Raw genomic sequence first — 22,651 nt, forward strand, 5'->3', positions numbered from 1 at the left:
CATGAAGATGTTTTGGTCAGGTGTGGCTGTCTGACAATCTAACATCACCTATGTTGGTGTGTAGCTTAAAAGCTCAGAAAAAGAAATGGATTTCTTCAGTGTTCAATGCTGAGGACCAAGGGCTAGCATGCTAATGGTAATATTGAGAAAGAAGTTATGTGATTTTTTTTTAGGGTCTGTTAACACTGTTAGAAAAACAACAACAATATAGGTTATAGGTACTCTTATAACCTATTTATCTTTGGCTAGCTTTGCAAGCTAGCAGGTTAGCAGCTGTGATTCCTTCCATTGAAAATAACGCTAAGATACAAAGTGTGATATGATTTTAAGTTGTTCCTTTGTTTACTCAACACTTTTCAGGTGATTTACTCTCTGAACATGAGGAATGAGGAGCAGGAAGCAGCCCTGCTGGCTTTAAATCATGCTCACCACGATGAGCTGCACCGCATACTGATGGAGACATGCCAAGAAGGGGAGGGATCAGTCTTGAGGACACGCCTCCTTGAGCTGCAGGAGTCTCTGGATGAGCAGCAGCGAGTTGGGGCTCAGGTATGTTGTCCTATCATTTTTCTTTTCTCTGTCCTTTTTGTCAAACTTAAGGAAAGCGTTGTGAACATGTGGACAACTTTGCCATAATAAGTCCACAGTGTGGTTTAACATGGGTCTGCACTGTCCATTTAACTAAATAGTAACTTTTACATAACTAAAGATGTTGAATTAATTACTATTGTTAGATTCCTTCAGAAAAGATTTAGCATACATTTTACTTAAGAATAATATCACTTTAATGTTAAAAAAGGTAGTTATGAAGGCAAGAAAAAGGCAACTCACACTTATTCTCTTGTCCTGATAGTTTGGAAATAAATTCCAGTCTAGAGTCACTGCATTGTTGCTTTGAAAGTTACTCCTAAAAGGAGTATTGCAGTAACAGAATTAATTCCTTTCTTTTCATAAAGGATGGTCCATTGTTTGCTTTGCTAAACAACAAATTGAAGGGGGAGTCAATGGTGCTTTGTTAAACTATTAGAGAGTTTTGACGGCTCTTATTATGTTCGTCACTGAAATACATCTTAGTCACAACACTGTGGTGGCTGTGGTCTGTTCGGGAAAATTCGCATTGGTGTAATTCATCAATTATCTGCTGGAGCAGCCAATCCAATGTTCCTTAACATGGCAGTCAATCCACAGAGGTTTATGTTGTGTCCTCCTACATTTATTGGCACCGCTGGTAAAGCCTTTAACTAAATTTGTTTTATTGCAGTAGCATAATCTCACACCAATAATATAAATATAAAAATCGAACCTTTAATTAAAGTCTGTTTAATCGATGCAGAAAAAATCCAATGTGAAAAAAATTTTTTTTTCATAAAATCTCCAGTTTCACACTTAGTGCTACCCCTGAAAGTTCCTGTAACATAAATAAAACTGAAACCTTTTTGTAATGTCTCCCTGACATTCAAAGTAGATCCAAGTGTCAAGGAACTTTAAACAAAAATCCATGATTTCCTGTTGCTCTGGGATATAAATATGGTATGACACATCACTTTTAGCCACTCTCCAAAATTAAACAGAGAGGATAACATGTAATTTAAGTCAGGAATAAAATTGTTCACAGGAAAATATGTAATTTCTAAGCCGACCCATATAAACAGACTGAGCAATACTCTAACATGTTAAATCAAATGAAACTGACTGAAGGTCGAAGTTTATCTTGCTAGCTCTCAGCAGGAAGGATTTTGAAGAGAGGCAGAAACATCTTCAAACCTCCCAGTGAGAGAAATGCAGCAGATTATACAGTGAAATCTCTGATCTGCGTCGCTTTGTGGGTCATCTTGCTTTGTTACTTTATTTAGATTTTGTCTTGTTAAATCAGAATAGGGCTAAATTAAGGTAAAGCCAAACCTGTTTTGGTAGCCAGTGATGCAACTATTTTGAAATCACAAAACTGTACAAATGGAACATTTTACGTCCCTCTTTTTAGCATTTAAAGGCAGCAAAGAGACACACAAGCCTTTTTTGTGGACACCCGTTTGGAAAAACCTCTAAATGGATGATAAATAAACATTTTTGTTAAACATCCTTACATGGTTTTTAATTTTTTTTACAAATAAAAATAAGAAAGAAAGTCTCAGGTGGCAGAATCTGTCAACAGCCCTAGTCCATTGTACAGTATGGAAGAGTGGTAAGAAGAAAGCCATTGTGGTAAGTTTGAAGAGGTCCCATTTGCTGTTTGCCACAAGACATTTTGGGGGCACAGCGTACATGTGGTAAAAGCTCCTTCAGGATGTGAGACATCAATTATATTTTCTGACACACAATGGCTTTCCACAGTGTGTTTTTCACTAACCAAAATAAATTTAAGAACTTTAATTTGAAAAAATCCCACTCAACTCAACTGAAAAACAAAGTTTGTTAGTGGACAACTAACAATGCACACTACCCTGAACACACCATCAACAGGCAACATGATGGTGGCAGCATTATGCTGTGAGGATGCTTTCATTTAGCAGGTGAAGCTGGTCAGAGTTAATGGTATGGATGGAACTAAAAAGAGAGAATACTGTAGAGGCTACAAAATATTAGAGAATGGGGCAGAGGTTTTCCTTCCAGCAGGACAATGGCCCTAAACCTACAGCCAGGGCTACAAAGTTTAGGTCAAAGCATATTCATGTGTTAAAGTGGCCCAGTCAATGTCTAGGCTTAAAAACAGTTGGGAATCTGTGGCAAGACTTATACATTGATGTTCAAATATGCTCCTCACTCAATCTGACTGATCTTCAGTCATTTCTCCAAAAAGAATGGGGAAAAGGTTTCAGTCTCTATATGTCCAAAGCTGGTAGAAACATAGAACTTGTAATCACAGCAAAATATGGTTTTACAAAGATTTGACTTTGGGTAGCTGAATACAAATACGCAATCAACTTGTTAGATTTTTATTTGTAAAAGATAATTTAGAAGCATGCATTCCTTTCATTCCCCATCAGAATTACGCTCTACTTTGTGCTGCACTATCACATGAAATCACCATAAAATACACTCAAGTTTGCCACTGTAATGTGACAAAATATGAAAAAACGTGAGAGGTTTGAATAACTTTGCAAGGCACAATACTGCAGTCAACATCTAGCAAGAAAGTAAATTGCACATTGTAGCAATAAATATATAGTATAAGACAAATAATGTTAATGATTTATTATATAATGAGGTCATATTTTTGAAGCTCAAAGAGTGTGGACATGTTGTTTGCTCCACAGTCTGCTTAGTTGTTACATAATGAGCATCTATGATTAAAGTGTACCACTGTTGTATCATCTTATCTCAATTCTCTCATGGAAGGAAAGCCTATTTAATGTTTCCATATGAGGTTATCTTTGCAGTTGCTACCACCCCTGGTAGATATGTGGAAAAAGCATTTTTTCAGCAGTATATCATACTATGAAAATTTTTGAAAAAAACTCAATGAGAAATAATATTTTAGAATAAAATCAACCTCAAAAAAGGTTCTGCTGTTTTAGTAATCTGACTTCCTATAGTTTCTTCTTAAAAAGAGATTAAGTCACTAAAGTGACTTAACTAGGTAATTAATTAATTAACTAATTGCTTGTCTGAGTTGGGTTAGAAGCTTGCTCTCATGTATGAATACAGTACAGACCAAAAGTTTGGACACAGCTTCTCATTCAAAGAGTTGTCTTTATTTTCATGACTATGAATATTGTAGCTTCACACTGAAGGCATCAAAACTATGAATTAACACATGTGGAATTATATAGTGAACAAAAAAGTGTGAAACAACTGAAAATATGTCTTATATTCTAGGTTCTTCAAAGTAGCCACCTTTTGCTTTGATTACTGCTCCACACACTCTTGGTATTCTGTTGATGAGCTTCAAGAGGTAGTCACCTGAAATGGTTTTCACTTCACAGGTGTGCCCTGTCAGGTTTAATAAGTAGGATTTCAAGCCTTATAAATGGGGTTGGGACCATCAGTTGTGTTGTTCAAGAGGTGGATACAGTACACAGCTGATAGTCCTACTGACTAGACTGTTAGAATTTGTATTATGGCAAGAAAAAAGCAGCTAAGTAAAGAAAAACAAGTGGCCATCATTACTTTAAGAAATGAAGGTCAGTCAGTCCGAACAATTGGGAAAATTTTGAAAGTGTCCCCAAGTGCAGCCGCAAAAACCATCAAGTGCTACAAAGAAACTGGCTCACATGAGGACCGCCCCAGGAAAGGAAGACCAAGAGTCACCTCTGCTGCAGACGATAAGTTCATCCGAGTCACCAGCCTCAGAAATCAGGTTAACAGCAGCTCAGATTAGAGAACAGGTCAATGCCACACAGAGTTCTAGCAGCAGATACATCTCTAGAACAACTGTTAAGAGGAGACTGTGTGAATCAGGCCTTCATGGTAAAATAGCTGCTAGGAAACCACTGCTGAGGACAGGCAACAAGCAGAAGAGACTTGTTTGGACTAAAGAACAAAAGGAATGGACATTAGACCAGTGGAAATCTGTGCTTTGGTCTGATGAGTCCAAGTTTGAGATCTTTGGTTCCAACCACCGTGTCTTTGTGCGGCGCAGAAGAGGTGAACGGATGGACTGTACATGCCTGGTTCCCACCGTGAAGCATGGAGGAGGAGGTGTGATGGTGTGGGGGTGCTTTGCTGGTGACACTGTTGGGGATTTATTCAAAATTGAAGGCATACTGAACCAGCATGGCTACCACAGCATCTTGCAGTGGCATGCTATTCCATCCGGTTTGCGTTTAGTTGGACCATCATTTATTTTTCAACAGGACAATGACCCCAAACACACCTCCAGGCTGTGTAAGGACTATTTGACCAAGAAGGAGAGTGATGGGGTGCTGCGCCAGATGACCTGGCCTCAACAGTCACCGGACCTGAACCCAATCGAGATGGTTTGGGGTGAGCTGGACCGCAGAGTGAAGGCAAAAGGGCCAACAAGTGCTAAGCATCTCTGGGAACTCCTTCAAGACTGTTGGAAAACCATTTCAGGTGACTACCTCTTGAAGCTCATCAACAGAATGCCAAGAGTGTGTGGAGCAGTAATCAAAGCAAATGGTGGCTACTTTGAAGAACCTAGAATATAAGACATATTTTCAGTTGTTTCACACTTTTTTGTTCAGTATATAATTCCACATGTGTTAATTCATAGTTTTGATGCCTTCAGTGTGAAGCTACAATATTCATAATCATAAATAAAGAATAAAATAAAGAAAACTCTTTGAATGAGAAGGTGTGTCCAAACGTATGGTATGTACTGTATGTGTTGAAAAGAGAAATAAAAAAATTATAATAGAAAAAATAAAAATACAAATCATATAAACAAACAAGTAAAGAGGAGCCATTCTCTCAGCTACTCTTCCAAATGAAAAATGCCATGAGAGAAGGTCGAGGTTGTGCCTGCTGAACCATGTCTGTGTTGATTTGGACAAACCTTTTGGATCATTGTCTTGCTGTCGAGTGCAGACCTATTTTGATTTTACTGGAAGAGGGTATCAGATTTTTTTTTGTTAAAATCTGGTAATTCAAAGAGTTGGTTAAGCCATGCACTATAATAAGGTTGTCAGGGCCTTTTGGAGAGAAGCAGACCCACAGCTTCACAGATACTCCACCATTCTGAACAGTGGGCTGAGGTGCTTTTCCCACATTCCACATTCATCATTTGTTTCACAACAAAACCAATTTGGAGTGTTTGTTGCTGTTCTTAGTCTCATCTGACCGAATCAGACAGTTCCAGTTAAAGTTTCTGTGGAGTTTAGCAAACTCCAAATTTTTGCATTTGTGGTGGTGACAGAAAAGGCATGAAGATAACATGAAATGGTTCTCATGGAGACAAATTGCTGCAGTTCTCTAACAATGAGTGTTGGATATTTTTTTCATAACATGGTTATTTTTCTTCGCAATGAATAAATTTACTCAAATTAAAGATTGGATTAATCTTTTATTGCAGTGGTATAATCCTACCCTGAAGATTGGATGATGTAAGTGAACAGAGATTAATAAAACAATTTAATGTCTTCTGATTGCTAACATATTTATTAACATTACTCAAATTAAAGATTAATCACTTTCAGGCTTTTAAAAAATGTGCCTGGTACTGTGTGTGCATTGTGCAGCTGATTGTTTCATCCTTTGCCCCTCCAGGTTCAGGCAGACTTTGAGTTTTTCCGCCTCCAGGTGGAGGAGAGGGAGCGCGAAACTGAGGCAGAGCTGAGGAAAGAGTTTCAGGAGAAGCTCCGGGCTGCAGAGGATGGACTCCTGGAGGCCAAGGCCGAGATCAGCGCCACCCAGGAGGAGAGCCTGAGACTGGGCAAAGAGCTAGAGAACACCATGGAGCAGATCCAGGAGCTGAGCGCTAAACGTGAGGAGCTCCAGAAAGCAGCCGACGAGGAAAAAAAGAAGAAACAGGAAGAGAGGGAAAGAGAGGACAGGGAGAAAGAGAAACTAGAGGAAGAGAGGATAATGGAAAAGCACGAGGACTTAGAAAGAGTGAAATCCCTTCTGGAGGAGCTGCAGGCCCTGAAGGAGGAGAGGGAGCGAGCAGAGGAGGAGAAGAGGCGAGCGGTCAAAGAAGAGCAGGAGCAGTGGGAGCAAAAAGTGAATGACCTCCATGAAGAGAAAGAGCAGATGAGGAAGAAGATTGAGGCAGAATGGAGAGAGGAGCGGCAAAGGTGGGAAGAGAGGGAGGAGGAGGAGAAGAAGGGGATGCACAGTGCTCTGCGGGAAAGAGTGAAGCGGGCTGAAGCGGAGGTAGAAGGTCACCTGGAGAGGCAGGCTGAAAGCAAAAGGAACACAGTGAAACTGCAGGAGAGAATACAGGTAAACATGCAGAAACAATAATATGTTTTCAGTCATCCTGAACTAGAATCTGTGAGAAAAACACTGGTATCAATGTAAAATGTTAGGAGGTAGGTGAGCATGGTTGGCTAACAACAAACTACCCTCCCTCAGTGCTACTTCTTATGCCAACTATCTGCTAATGAGCAATTTGAGCAGGATAGATGCAGTGCAGCACTGCCATTACCACCTCCCGGATGAGCATTAAGAAGCCCTAAGAGAGTTGGCATGGAGCTTGACATAAGCCCTCGCAGCAGACCATTAAAGCCTCACTACTGGGCAGGATAGTTCCCTGACTCACCACATTTCATCCGTCCTTTTCCAATCCGCACTCTGCATCTGTGTTATACAGGTCCTTCTCAAAATATTAGCATATTGTGATGAAGTTCATTATTTTCCATAATGTCATGATGAAAATTTAACATTCATATATTTTAGATTCATTGCACACTAACTGAAATATTTCAGGTCTTTTATTGTCTTAATACGGATGATTTTGGCATACAGCTCATGAAAACCCAAAATTCCTATCTCACAAAATTAGCATATCGTTAAAAGGGTCTCTAAACGAGCTATGAACCTAATCATCTGAATCAATGAGTTAACTCTAAACACCTGCAAAAGATTCCTGAGGCCTTTAAAACTCCCAGCCTGGTTCATCACTCAAAACCCCAATCATGGGTAAGACTGCCGACCTGACTGCTGTCCAGAAGGCCACTATTGACACCCTCAAGCAAGAGGGTAAGACACAGAAAGACATTTCTGAACTGAATATGCTGTTCCCAGAGTGCTGTATCAAGGCACCTCAGTGGGAAGTCTGTGGGAAGGAAAAAGTGTGGCAGAAAACGCTGCACAACGAGAAGAGGTGACCGGACCCTGAGGAAGATTGTGGAGAAGGGCCGATTCCAGACCTTGGGGGACCTGCGGAAGCAGTGGACTGAGTCTGGAGTAGAAACATCCAGAGCCACCGTGCACAGGCGTGTGCAGGAAATGGGCTACAGGTGCCGCATTCCCCAGGTCAAGCCACTTTTGAACCAGAAACAGCGGCAGAAGCGCCTGACCTGGGCTACAGAGAAGCAGCACTGGACTGTTGCTCAGTGGTCTAAAGTACTTTTTTTGGATGAAAGCAAATTCTGCATGTCATTCAGAAATCAAGGTGCCAGAGTCTGGAGGAAGACTGGGGAGAAGGAAATGCCAAAATGCCAGAAGTCCAGTGTCAAGTACCCAGTCAGTGATGGTCTGGGGTGCCGTGTCAGCTGCTGGTGTTGGTCCACTGTGTTTTATCAAGGGTAGGGTCAATGCAGCTAGCTATCAGGAGATTTTGGAGCACTTCATGCTTCCATCTGCTGAAAAGCTTTATGGAGATGAAGATTTCATTTTTCAGCACGACCTGGCACCTGCTCACAGTGCCAAAACCACTGGTAAATGGTTTACTGACCATGGTATCACTGTGCTCAATTGGCCTGCCAACTCTCCTGACCTGAACCCCATAGAGAATCTGTGGGATATTGTGAAGAGAACGTTGAGAGACTCAAGACCCAACACTCTGGATGAGCTAAAGGCCGCTATCGAAGCATCCTGGGCCTCCATAAGACCTCAGCAGTGCCACAAGCTGATTAACTCCATGCCACGCTGCATTGGAGCAGTCATTTCTGCAAAAGGATTCCCGACCAAGTATTGAGTGCATAACTGTACATGATTATTTGAAGGTTGACGTTTTTTGTATTAAAAACACTTTTCTTTTATTGGTCGGATGAAATATGCTAATTTTGTGAGATAGGAATTTTGGGTTTTCATGAGCTGTATGCCAAAATCATCTGTATTAAGACAATAAAAGACCTGAAATATTTCAGTTAGTGTGCAATGAATCTAAAATATATGAATGTTAAATTTTCATCATGACATTATGGAAAATAATTAACTTTATCACAATATGCTAATATTTTGAGAAGGACCTGTATTTGCTGTCGAGCTCCCTTTTTCCCCTCATTTTATATCGTCTTGTTTTTCCTCTTCTCCTGTGTTTTCTGCTATACTGCACTGTGCCTCCCCATCTTCACTTGCCCTTTTGGCCTTTATCAGGATCTGGAGGAGGAGTTGGAGCTGGATCGGAAAAGGGTGTTGGAGGCAGAGGCCGTGGTTAAACGGGCGGAGGAGGAGCTGGCTGTCGCCAAGGAGAGGCTGCTGCTGCAGGAAGACGAGCTGCAGAGCAGAGCAGGTAGTCATTCGGTTTGTCTTTCGAAGGTTGGGCTGCAGCCAGGATGAGCTTAACTCTCCTACTACTCTGAAACAAACAGTCTTTTAGATCAGTGGTTCCTGAAATCTTCAGGTTTCCAACCCACGAAATGACATTATAAGTGATTTGTGACCCTAAAGTAACCCCTGAGTATACCAGCATTATTGGCTAGTAGAGATGTACTAATGAGTTTTTTTTCCGACTGATACCAACTGGTGGTTTTCTTTGAGGTCTGACCTTGAGGTTACATTTTTTCATCGGACCACAAAACATAAAAGAGAAAAAACATATATTTCAGGTTCTTTAGTAAAAGCAGCAGGCTTTAATCCAACAGGAAATGGATTTATGAGGTCAACCTGTTATTATAAAAAAAAAAAAAGATTTTTTTAAATTGTTCTTCTGCCAATCACCTATTAGAACAGAATCAAAGGGACACTGGCTGATTATTTATTACCTCTTCTAGAAGGTCAGTTAAAACAGGCAAAATATTACAATTTTATTGATTTGCTTTTAACATAATAAATGTTGCTATTTGATTATATTTCAGAAGAGGGTCTCAAGAACCCAATCATGTTGACTTATGACCCCAAGTGGGGTCCAGACCCCTATGAGAACCACTCAGGAATGTACTCAAGCAAACTTAAGCAGGGTCTAGTTAATGCCTTATACAGGGGTTGGACAATGAAACTGAAACACCTGTCATTTTAGTGTGGGAGGTTTCATGGCTAAATTGGACCAGCCTGGTAGCCAGTCTTCATTGATTGCACATTGCACCAGTAAGAGCAGAGTGTGAAGGTTCAATTAGCAGGGTAAGAGCACAGTTTTGCTCAAAATATTGAAATGCACACAACAATATGGGTGACATACCAGAGTTCAAAAGAGGACAAATTGTTGGTGCACGTCTTGCTGGCGCATCTGTGACCAAGACAGCAAGTCTTTGTGATGTATCAAGAGCCACGGTATCCAGGGTAATGTCAGCATACCACCAAGAAGGACGAACCACATCCAACAGGATTAACTGTGGACGCAAGAGGAAGCTGTCTGAAAGGGATGTTCGGGTGCTAACCCGGATTGTATCCAAAAAACATAAAACCACGGCTGCCCAAATCACGTCAGAATTAAATGTGCTTCTCAACTCTCCTGTTTCCACCAGAACTGTCCATCGGGAGCTCCACAGGGTCAATATACACGGCCAGGCTGCTATAGCCAAACCTTTGGTCACTCATGCCAATGCCAAACGTCGGTTTCAATGGTGCAAGGAGCGCAAATCTTGGGCTACGGACAATGTGAAACATGTATTGTTCTCTGATGAGTCCACCTTTACTGTTTTCCCCACATCCGGGAGAGTTACGGTGTGGAGAAGCCCCAAAGAAGCGTATCACCCAGACTGTTGCATGCCCAGAGTGAAGCATGGGGTGGATCAGTGATGGTTTGGGCTGCCATATCATGGCATTCCCTTGGCCCAATACTTATGCTAGATGGGCGCGTCACTTCCAAGGACTACCGAACCATTCTTGAGGACAATGTGCATCCAATGGTTCAAACATTGTATCCTGAAGGCAGTGCACCAATACACACAGCAAGACTGGTGAAAGATTGGTTTGATGAACATAAAAGTGAAGTTGAACATCTCCCATGGCCTGCACAGTCACCAGATCTAAATATTATTGAGCCACTTTGGGGTGTTTTGGAGGAGCGAGTCAGGAAACGTTTTCCTCCACCAGTATCACGTACCACAGTATCACCTGGCCACTATCCTGCAAGAAGAATGGCTTAAAATCCCTCTGACCACTGTGCAGGACTTGTATATATCATTCCCAAGACGAATTGACGCTGTATTGGCCGCAAAAGGAGGCCCTACACCATACTAATAAATTATTGTGGTCTAAAACCAGGTGTTTCAGTTTCATTGTCCAACCCCTGTATATGGAATGGTACCAAAAGAAATTTATCATATGATTAATCTGTAAATTACCTCAGTTAGTATAAAATAAATTCTGAAATCAATAAATGGCATCAAATGGAAATGCACAGTGTGTTTTCTTGACCAATTCATCCAGACTACTGTATAAGGCAGAAGCATAATGAAAACAAAAACAAGTGAAAAAAAAACATTGCTCTTTGATGAGTCAGATTTTAACTTCTGAAAGAGTTTTTTTGAAGTGAGGTCCAGACACCATGAGGCAATTTGTAGAAAAATTAATAATTCCTCAGGGCGGTGGAAGGCTAGTAGCTAGTCACACAGCCCCCCTGATTTTAGATCATTTTAGCAATTCAAAATAAACTGAAAATGTCCGTTTCAAGAGAATACAACACTAAATTAGTGGTTATTAAATTTCTTCACTTTCGCAAGAATCCAATCGTCACAGTTTTCTTAGCCGAGCGTTTGAGTTAGTATGCAAACATTCTGCTGGTTGAGGATTACAACTGCATCCATCAGTCTGCCCAGTGTGGAGAGTAAACCTTTGCACTTTGCATCAGGCTGTCCGTGTTGCAACAGCATCCGGATGGACTTGTTGGGATTATGATTGTTGATTAATTAATATTTATCAATAATTATAATTAAAAATCATAATTTGAGAAAATTAATTTCTTAACCAAAAATCCTCATTTATGAATAGAAACCAGAGATGTCTTCTGGTGTTGTAATTGTGGCTCAACGCCTTTGATAATTACAACCGTTAAATACTCAGTAATAATTGATAACTACCAGAGATGTCACTGTTTAATCAACCGTTTCTGCCGAAACGTGTGGAAATTTAACCTTATTTTGACTGACGAATCACTCTTGCACAAAATAAACACAAAACGCCTTCTCTTTATCTACGTGAACATTTATTAACCCAATCAGCCTGATACAATCAACTCTTTGATCCGATAATCTTCACCTACTCAAACATGCAAAGTTCTACACAGAAGGGTAAAATATCTAACTAAACAAAATAAAGCAAAACAGCAGTGTGGAATCAACCAGCAGTTATGGCAAAAGTGATAATATGACAAGGGAATATGGTGTTGAACGAAGCTTTGGGAGCGCAACCCGCCAGAAAGTGTAGCTCAGTGAGATGCAGGCAGTCATAAACTTCCCCCCCAGCAAGGTTGTAAATCCAGAGGACAAAGGACAATAAAACTTTTGGCGGCAAGCCAGTAAGCAGTAAAATTGAAGACAAAGAAAATGGTGGATTTTCACCATAAAGTTATTATAGCAGTCCAGTTTCACAGCTCACCTGCTCTCTGGTCTTCACACGGTGAAACCACAATCTTGCGAGACACGGCGGCCTCAGAAAACAACAGTAATCACGTTTCAAAAGAACAATGGCATGCACATACAATTCAGAACACATTAGACTATAAGTGGCGATTCTACATCGCACTAATCTCCTCTACCCTGCCCAAGCTATTCCTAATAAAGAAATAAAAATAAAAGGTGGATTTTACTTGTTGAAGTCTTCCTTCTGGGGCAGCGAGTGAGAGAAAAGAAAAAGTGGGGGTGAAGAGTTCCACGCGTCTGCTCCCAGAAAGTGGTCAATCTCCGTCTTTTGGCCTCCTTGGTGAAAAGGAAAAATATGATCTGACCGTCAGCAGTCAACTAGAACAAAATAAGAAGGGAGTCTCCTTGAAACTCTGGGGTTTTTGGTTACGTGTTAAACTCACGTCTTCGATTGGCAAAGTGAAATTTCTGGCCTTCTCATTCCAGAAACCTCTTTCATAAATTTTTTCGTTGGCCAACGAAGGACAATAAATGAAGAATCCATGTGGGACCTCTTCTTCTCCAGAGAGAGATGCTTCAGATGTTGGTCCGGTATCCAACGTGAAAGCAAAGCTTTAAAGGGGGTCACCTTCATTTATGCTTTTCCGTGACGTCAAACTCGGGACGCCCCGGCATGTCAGCCGCAGTGGCTGCTGGGATTCATAGTAGCAGGCTATCCTGGGATGCAAAATGGCCGATGACGCCAAACGGCCTGGTAGCGTCCAGCAACGTGCAAATGGTCCAATATTCAGCAAACAAGTGGTCCAACAGACTCATGATCAGCTCATCCTGCTGATCAGGCGGACTGATCCAGCTGGCAACCTCCACCAATGTACATTTAACACTAATGCAGAAGACGTTTATCTCAGAAAACTTTCCAGCTGCATTTTTTAAAAGTGCAGACTAGTTCATATTTGCTAATAAAACGTTGCATCCTTGGTATTGAAACATTTCTAGTTTGAGCTGCTCTAAATTGCTAAAATCAACATTTTTCTTACCTTTTATCTCTCTGAGGATTCACTTAAGGGAACCATCACTGATAATAACTACGACAAACCTCCCTGCGCAAAATCTGGACTCATGCAATGTGTCACACACTACTACTTGATGATCATAACAATTGAACTTTTATATCCTCGTGTTTATACCTTGATGCAAATTAAAGGTCCAGAAAAGGACAGCTTTAGTCTGTGAGTTACAGAGCATCCAGCTGAGCAGCCGACACAGTAGAAAATATTGTATTTTTTCTTTTAGAATCCTCTCACATCTTTACTCCTTTTAAAACAACCTACTGATGTTAAGAAGATCTTCAGTAAAATTCTGGTGCATTCACAGACTTAAAACACAACAATATCGGGATGCTTTGGGTGGATTGGTCATTAATCAGTCAAACCACTCAGGCTGACAGTTGGATTTCTGTTACTGTCGAAGCAACCAGTAAATCTTTTGTAATAAAGATTTAATTTAAAGGAAGCAAATTTATCTAGTAATAGCAGATTTTTGGTATCTTCAGGAACATGCGTTAAATCATATCTAATTTCTTATTGATGGTCTTATCTGGCAGTAGACGTTTGTGTGAAAGAAATTGTAACTTCATCAAAGCTGAATAAGTTTCCACTGTTTCCTCAAACTCTGATAATGAGGTTTTTACCTCAGGCTACCACAATATAAACAGATAATTACAACCCTCAAGTTCTTCACACATCATTCACTGTGCATCAAAGAAAACAGCTTCCTGAAGGTGTCATGCTACACAGTTACCTCTCTTTCTAATAATCATATCAGATAAATTATCCGTAAAAAGCCTACATGGCAATACCTTAGTCAATTTTATGGAAAAACCTCAGGAACATTTTTGATTTCTATTTGCTTATTAAATTTGTTCATATTATGAATACTAACCTAAAGTAAACCAAGTTAACTCCTTAGATCAGTTTTGCATGATTGCATTGATTCAATTTGCAATAAAGTATGCAGGAATCAAGGTGTGAACTCTCATATTTGAGATCCATTTGGCTATTATGTTGTAATTGAGGAGGTGTAATTTGCTGTGCTCGTTAAAGCCAATAGAATGTAATATAGTGGTTCAAATTCTTACAATCTGCCTGGAAGCTGAATAGTTCAACTTGCTGCTTTGATAGTAGTTTGTAATTCCTCTGTTATACAGCCATGACTGCATTCACTTCAGTGTTTAACCGCGTGTGCTTTGTGTGTCTGTTAGAGGAGCTGCTGAACCGTGGGCGCTGTGAGGTGTGTGTGTGTGCTGAGCTGGAGGAGCTGAAGAGCCAGGTGAACCGCCTGCAGAGCAGGAACAGGGAGCTGGAGCTACAGAGCAGCGGCAGAAACAGCGACCACGCCCGACAAATACGCCAGGTGATACACAAAAAAACTAAAAACATATTTGGTAGCACTACAAAATGCAGTCTGTGCTCTCCAGCAACTTAGAGTTCAAGACTTTGAATTTAGAGGTACTTTAAACTTTTTAACTACCCTTCTAAAACCTACCAGGTAATTTCCTAGAACGTAGCAGTTACTTGCCAGGAAACTTACCACTTATTTTCCTAGAAACCCACCAGTTACTTTTCCAGAAACATACCAAGTACCTTCCTTTATCTTACCAGTAACTTCATTGATAGTCTCAAAGAACGTACCAATTATTGTGTGGACTTTTGACAGAACCTACCAGGTACCTTTCCCAAAATGTTCCCAGAACATAATGATAACTTTCTAGAACCTACCAATGAGAGTGTATCTGGTAATTCAACCTGGTTGCTGGAAGTGCTCCATAAGTTCCCAGAAAGTAACCGCTACATTTCAAGGAAGTACCTGTTAAAGGTACTTTCCAGACCTTAGTAAGTTCTGCCAAAGTACTTGGTAAGTTCTCGGAGAGCATCTGGTAGCCTCTAAAAAAATATCTGGCAGGTTCTGAAAAGTACCTAGTAAGTTCCCTAAAAATGCCAGGAAATAGCCTCTAAGTTTGAGAGAAGAAGTGGCTGTACTGTTTAGTGCTACCTAGCAGTGAGATGGAACACATATGCTGAATGAATAAAACTGTTGCAGCATGCTGAAGCCCTGTCCAGCTTGCGCTCCGAGATGGTGAGAGCCCAGACCGAGGAGCTGCGCCGCATCCAGAAGCACGCAGACGATGAAAGGGAGAAACTGCTGAAGGAGATGGAAAAGGAGAGGGAAAGTCGGCAGAAGGATCGGCAGCAAGAAAAGGACCAGTTTGAGAAGGAAAGAAGCAAAATACGCAGAGAAAGAGATGAGGAAAAGGAAGTGCTCCAAAAACAAGTGGAGGAGATCACAGAACGCCTCAGAAGAGAGAAAGAGGAAGATGTGGACAGACTACGTAAAGAACTGGAAGTTGAGAGAGTTCGCATCCGTTCCCAGCTGGACAAGAGCATCGAGCAGGTTGAGACGGAGAGGGCCAATGTGCAGCAGAAGCTGGAGGAAGAGAAGAAGAGATTGGCAGAGAAAGCTGAGGAAGACAAGAAGCGTTTGAAGGAGCAGGTGCGGAGGGCGATTGAGGAGGTGATGAGGAGGCACGCGGCAGAATTGAACAATGTCCAAGAAGCTCTGAGCTCAGAGAGGAAGACCAACCAAGAGGTCAGCACCAGTCTGTACACACACAGGAAAGAGCTTGGTACTACTGACACTGAGGCACAAATTCATATGCATTTAATTTTCTCCCATTTTGTCTTCTTGTAACCTCAAACTTTGATACATTCCTTTTGATTTTGCTGTGATAGAGCAACACAAATGAATACTTCTGCAAGGCACTGTACCTCTTAGAGTCAGGATGACAGGATAAATCAGGTTAAGGTTGAACATTTCTTTGACAGCAATCAGACTATGCTGCAAATGAGAGCACAATTCCTCTGTAATGTGCAGTTTAATCCAAACTTTAAAAATAGTCTGCTGTTCAGCTGAATAATAAATGGTGATTTTTTTAGTTCCAGGCTGAGTCAGATTTTATACGTTATTATTTTGCATGAAGGAGCAAAATGCCACAAGTAATAATGTCTCTTTTCATCCCATGGTGCAGCTGTCTGCACTCTGAGGAACAGCTGGGCCACAGACGGTGGGGAGGTGGCTGAAAGCCTGATTTACAGAAAGTTTTTTCTCTGACAGTCTATATAAATATATTATGAGATTCAGTTGTCCAAAAACACTGCCCTTTTAATGCTTATGTGATCTTGCTGTAATCTAGATTTATAATTCAGGCTGGGTCATAGTATTGTGGTATGACAGTAGAGTTATAAACTACACTGCCTTGCAAAAGTATTTCTTTTGTTTTACATTTTGTCATATTCACAATCACACTCTTCAGTGTACTTTGGGTTTTATCTTATAGACCAACTCAGAAAAGTGTACAGTTTTGATTCATTGTTTTGAAATGATTTTTACAAATAAAAAACTGAAAGTGTTGGTGGTCATTTGTATTCAGCCCCTGAATCAATACTTTGTTGAACCACCTTTCACTGCAATTAAAGCTGCAGGTTTTTGGGGTATGCTAATCTGCCATCTTTGCATATCTACAGACATACATTTTTCTTTGGCAAATCTTCTTGGCAAAAGCTCAAATTAAGACTGGATGTAGAGCGTCTGTAAGCATCAACTTTCAGGTCTTGCCGCTCATTGTCAGTTAGATACTAGATGTAGGTCTGGACTTTTTCACGGCATTCTAAAGCATTGATGTGGCTTGTGCTAAACTTGTGGGGTGCTCCCTCTTCCCTCCTGGATATTTAAAGTCTTCTGCACTGTCTAAAAGTTGTTTTTTCCCAGGACTATCCTGTATTTAACTTAATCTATCTTTACATTAACTCTAACCAGTTTTCTCTTTACTGCTGAAAAAAGCATCCCCAAATCTGTCATAAATTGTGGTTGAGCAGGACCAAAATGCAGGCAGGAGGACGGGAGCCGCATGGTGAGTCGACAAGATTTAATAATAATTGATAAACACCTACATACATAGGCAGGTTAACAGGCAAGAACACTGAGACTTGGAACTAGGGAGGTATGCAGTAGCAAATGCAGAGAATCCAGTGGTGAACAATGATAATGAAGTGGGGTGTGAACCAATGAACTGGGAGAGGAGCAAATCGGGAGAATGTGAGACAGCTGAGGACCAGGGAACCTAAACAATACAGAGGGAGAATGACTAGTTAACCTGATGAGCATGGAAAGCAGGGAGGTGAGCTGCACACAAGAAAACTAGACTTAAGAACATAAACACAGAGGGACCAGTTCTATAAGAAATATATAAATATATATATAAACTAAACACATCTAACACTGGGACCCAGGAAGTAACAAAATTAACCAGAAGGAATCTAAGAGAATAAGCAGAAAGTAAACACAAAAACCTAACAGAGACAGAACCTGACAACATCATGATGCTGCCACCACCTTCACTGACCTGTACAGTGTTTTACTTGGTCTTCATGATGCTGTTTGCTTACTAATGTTCTCTAACAAACCAGCAAGTCTATTTACTAACAGGGTGAGTCCTAAAGGCAGTTGGTTCCATTGGATTTTATTTAGGGGTATCAGAGTAAAAGGGGCTGAATAAAAATGTTAAGCAACACTTAACAATTATAATGAAAACTATTACAATTTTCCTTCCACTCTACAATTATGTTATGTTGATCTACCATATAAAACTCCAATTAAACAGGGTAATGTTTATGGTTTTAACCTTACAAAATGTACCTGTGATTGTGGTAATGATGGTTTTGATGGTGGCCAAATACTCTTGAAGGTGTGTGCACGTTTGGAAGATGAGAGACAAGCTGCTGAGGAGCTACGCAAAAGCCTGGAGAGAGAAAAAGATGAGCTCAGGACAAAATTGAAGGATACCAACAGTGAGGTAAGATGTAAGCCAAGATGAGAAGTGAAATATATTAACGTTTTCTTTTTGCCACAGATTTCTGTTTGTGCTACAGATCTGCAGGTTGGAGGCTGTGATCCAACAGAACGGTGAGAAGGAGAAGGTGGCCGGCGAGGCTGCAACATCATGCGGTCCGCGATACTCTCGTCTGGAGGAGGAGCTCGGTCAGGCCCGGAGTCGGCTGGCTCGAGCTCAAGAGGAGGCAGAGAGGCAGCGTGACAGGCTGCAGAGAGAGACAGCCTCCCTGAGGAGTGACAAGCATCGGCTGGAGGAGAAAGTCCTGGAACAGAGCCGAATGAATACAGAGAGGAATCTTCTGGAGCAGAGCCAGCGGCACATGGAGGCCCACATCAGGTAGCGACCCAAAATTGACCTGCCAGACCCGCTTCCATCTCCAAGCCTTCACTCTGCTTTTAATCTCAATTTACTGCCTCATTTAAATGAGTAATGTTGCGGCTTTGCAGACAGGAAAATTGCTGCAGTAATAAATATAAGTCAGTCAATAAGCTCTGCTGTTACATAAGGGAAGAATAAGTCAATATTATAGTTTAAATGATAATTGCCTGAGCTGTGACACCGTTAGGTTTTGCACCTTTAGCATTTTGTTTATCACGGCTATGTGATTAAGCGTGTAAATACAGCTTTTCACTTTATTTTTAATTTTGTTTAATTACACTCTAACAGCTGCTTCTCCCAGTTACAACTATTCTGGGTAGATAAGGATGGATACAACACACATTAATGTTGAGGAAAACAGTAGAACGTTTTAAAAAAGGCAAATGAAAAGAAAAGCAGGATGCCATGCAATGAGTTGATGATAATGAAGATATAAAGTTATTTGTGATGCATGTAGCATACAGTGCCGTAGTCTCTTACAGTGTGAGGTTTTAAGATCCAGTTCAGAAATAGAATGACAAAAAATGAAATGTTATGGTAAATTACATTTATGATTTAAATGTTAGTAGAGGTTACAACTACTTATATAAATAAAAGTAATATATTGGCTGTTAATGCAGTGTTGTGTTTTAGTTATAGCCCTGTTTAAGTGAATTAGTAATGTGCTGAACCGATATTCAGAGTCACAAATCTCTTTTTACTGCTACAATGCTGTAAAAAAAGTATTTTCTACCTTAAAGAGTTCTTCTGTCAGATTTTAACTTTTTGCTACATCTACATAATTCAGATGGTAAAAAAATAATTACAGCAGACAAAGATGAGCTGAGTAAATACAAAAAGCAAACCATGGTGGTGGCAGCTTCAGGCTGTGGGGTTGTGTTTCGTTAGTAGGGGAACAGAAGCTTTTCAGAGTTGATATGAAAATGGATGGAGCTAAATACAGGAAAATCTTAGAAGAAAAACCTTTTGGAAGCTGCATAAAACTTAAAGACTGCAGCAGAAGTTCACCTTGTTGCAGGACAGCAGCACTAAACATACATCCAGAGCTAAAATAGAATGGTTTAGATCAAAGCATATTCATATGTTATAATAGCCCAGTCAAAGTCTACAAATCCAACTGAGAATCTTGAAAACTGAGGTTCAAATTATATTTTTTTAAATGGTAACCTCATTAAGAAAGGGGAAAATAACTATCCTTTATCCTCTATCCTTGATCCCCCGGGTCAAATCATTAATCAGCAATTTCAGACTAAAAGATCTCACAAAGCAACACATCATGCCCCAATTTAAAGAAATTCAAGAACAATGAGAAACACAGTCTGTCTGAAAAGGATTATAAACCCCCTTTAAAGGCTTTGAGACTGCAACAACCCAAGTGAGGAACCTTCCAGGCATGGATGGCCTACCAACATCACTCCAAAAGTGCATAGATTATTCAAGTCAGGTCAGTTCAAGTTTATTTATATAGCGCTTTTCAGCAACAAGGCACTCAAGGCGCTGTGAAAAACATTACAATGATACAGAAAATCAAACAACAGAGGTAATTTAAAAAATAAAGAGAAATAAAACTAGAGAATCCAGGGAAGACCAAGAACTATAATAATTACAATAATAATTATAAACCATACAAAGCAATAAGAAAACAACCATAAAAAAAACTAAAGAAGTAAACACTAGGAGGCGGAAGAGGGAGAAAAGAAAACATGATGCAAAAACCAAAATAGAAACATCTAAGCAAAAGGTAAACAAACACAAAGCCAAAAACAGAGTCCAAAAATGTCACTCTGTGATAAGCATAAGAACTAAAAGCTGCTTCTCCATGTTTGGTTCTGGTTCTGGGTATGCAGAGTAGATTTGAGCCAGAAAACCTGAGAGGTCTGGGTGGTTGATACACTGACAACAAGTCTGTAATGTGTTTTGGTGCTAAGCCATTCAGTGATTTATAGACTAACAGAAGTATTTTAAAGTCTATTCTCTGAGCTACAGGGAGCCAGTATCTGGACTTTAGAACCAGGGTGATGTGCTCCACTTTCATAGTTCTAGTGAGGACGCGAGCAGCAGCGTTCTGGATCAACTGCAGCTGTCTGATCAACTTTTTAGGCAGACCTGTGAAGACACCGTTGTAGTAATCAATTCTACTAAAGATGAACGCATGAATTAGTTTTTCAAGGTCCTGCTGAGACATTAGTCCTTTAATCCTGGAGATGTTCTTTAGGTGATAGAAGGCCGACCTTGTTACTGTCTTTATGTGCCTCTTATAATCTGAGTTAGGGGGAGCATGTAGATATTGAATAGGAGGGGCCCTAAGATGGACCCTTGGGGAACGCCACATGTGATTTTTGTGGTCTCTGATGTGAAGTTACCTACTGACACTATAAAGTCCCTGTCCTTCAAGTAGGATTTAAACCAATCGAGTGCTGTACCAGAAAGGCCGACCCAGTTTTCCAGGCGCTCTAATAAAACGGAGTGATCAACAGTGTCGAATGCTGCACTAAGGTCCAATAATACCAGCACTGTGGTTCTTCCACAGTCTGCATTTATACAGATGTAATTGAACACCTTGACAAGAGCAGTCTCTGTACTGTGGTGAGCAGGAAGCCTGACTGGAAAACATCAAAGCGGTTGGTCGTTGTTAGGAAGTTGTTTAACTGCTGAAACACAGCTTTTTCAATATTCTTTCTGATAAACGGGAGGTTTGATATAGGCCTGTAGTTCTGTAGTAGCAGCTTGTCCAAGTTGCTCTTTTTCAATAGAGGTTTGTTAATGGCTGTTTTTAGGGCCTGGGGGAAAACACCTGACAAAAGGGACGTGTTTATTATTTGTGTTAAATCAGATGTGATTACGGGCAAAGCTTTCTTAAGAAAGCTGAGGGTAAAACATCGAGACAGCAGGAAGAAGAGCTTAGTTGCTGTACGATTTCTTTCTTCAAAGTTTTTGTCGTTTATTTGGTGAAATTGGGAAATTTTGTCAAAATCAGTTCTAGTTGGACACAACATTGGTACTGGAGGTGATCTGGATATGTTGACTGCCCCTCTGATCTTTTGGGTTTTTTCAGTGAAGAATTTAGCAAATTCATTGCAGACCCTGGTAGAGTAGAGTTCAGATGCTACAGTTACAGGATGGTTTGTTAACCTGTCGACCGTGGCAAATAATGCACGAGCATTGTTAATGTTTTTGCTGATGATCTCAGAAAAGAAAGATTCCCTTGCATTTTTCAGTTGTAGATTACATCTGTAGAGTCTCTCCTTATAGATAATACAGTGAACCTGGAGTCCAGTCTTTCGCCACCTGCGCTCAGCTTTTTGACACTCCTTTTTTTCACTTCTGACTGGTGGAGCACTTCTCCACGAAGACATTTTCTTCCCAGAAACGAAGTGGAGGTAGAAGACTAAATCTGGTTAAAGGTTTCAGCAGCACCGTCCTTAAAGATGCGTTTTCTTATCATGTCTCTTTGGCAAACTGAGTCAGTGCAGGTGATGCTTTCAGAAATAACAGAAAAGTGGTCAGACAGGGAAACATCAGTTACAGACACCTTCATCCAAGAGATCAGAAAATAACTCAGAGTAGCATCTAAAATACTGGCAGCCTGATTTGCGTCAGTTAAGGTCACTACTTGTGACTCAACAACAAGAAAAAGACTGGGAAAAATGCCCTGCATGGGAGACTTCCAAGGAGTAAACCCCTGCTGACCAAAATAATTCACATTTCCCAAACATCTGGATTATCCCCAAGACATTGGTAGTTTTGCATTCTGTTACATTATCAAACTAGCGTAGTAATTCAGAAAACAAACAGTATACATACAGTCAAATATGGTGGCTGGTAGTGTGATGGTCTGAGGTTGCTTTGCTGGTTTGGGACCAACTTGTCACAGTTGATGGGCCCACCATCATGGTTGTTACCAGAAAATGCTGAAGGAGAATATCCAGCAATCAGTTTGTGACCTTAATCCTAAACCCAAGCCCAAAGTTAGGTTTTGGAGTGGCCTAGACAACGTTATTAGGTTTATGGCTACTGTTAC

The 22,651-nt window shown here is 40.5% G+C and overlaps 1 protein-coding gene across 1 annotated transcript in view; it reads left to right on the forward strand.

The window, feature by feature from the left end:
• Window positions 1–22,651, forward strand: part of fam184b (family with sequence similarity 184 member B) — a 60,194-nt gene that overhangs the window by 11,942 nt on the left and 25,601 nt on the right. Inside the window, exons 2-8 of the mRNA XM_047366219.1 lie at window positions 361–549; window positions 6,166–6,840; window positions 8,941–9,076; window positions 14,566–14,717; window positions 15,405–15,950; window positions 18,106–18,213; window positions 18,290–18,588. Of these exons, the coding sequence (XP_047222175.1) occupies window positions 361–549; window positions 6,166–6,840; window positions 8,941–9,076; window positions 14,566–14,717; window positions 15,405–15,950; window positions 18,106–18,213; window positions 18,290–18,588 (2,105 nt within the window). The remainder of the gene's footprint in view (window positions 1–360; window positions 550–6,165; window positions 6,841–8,940; window positions 9,077–14,565; window positions 14,718–15,404; window positions 15,951–18,105; window positions 18,214–18,289; window positions 18,589–22,651) is intronic.

This window comes from Girardinichthys multiradiatus, chromosome 5 (genome assembly GCF_021462225.1).
Source record: "Girardinichthys multiradiatus isolate DD_20200921_A chromosome 5, DD_fGirMul_XY1, whole genome shotgun sequence".
In the NCBI taxonomy this organism is placed as follows: domain Eukaryota; kingdom Metazoa; phylum Chordata; class Actinopteri; order Cyprinodontiformes; family Goodeidae; genus Girardinichthys; species Girardinichthys multiradiatus.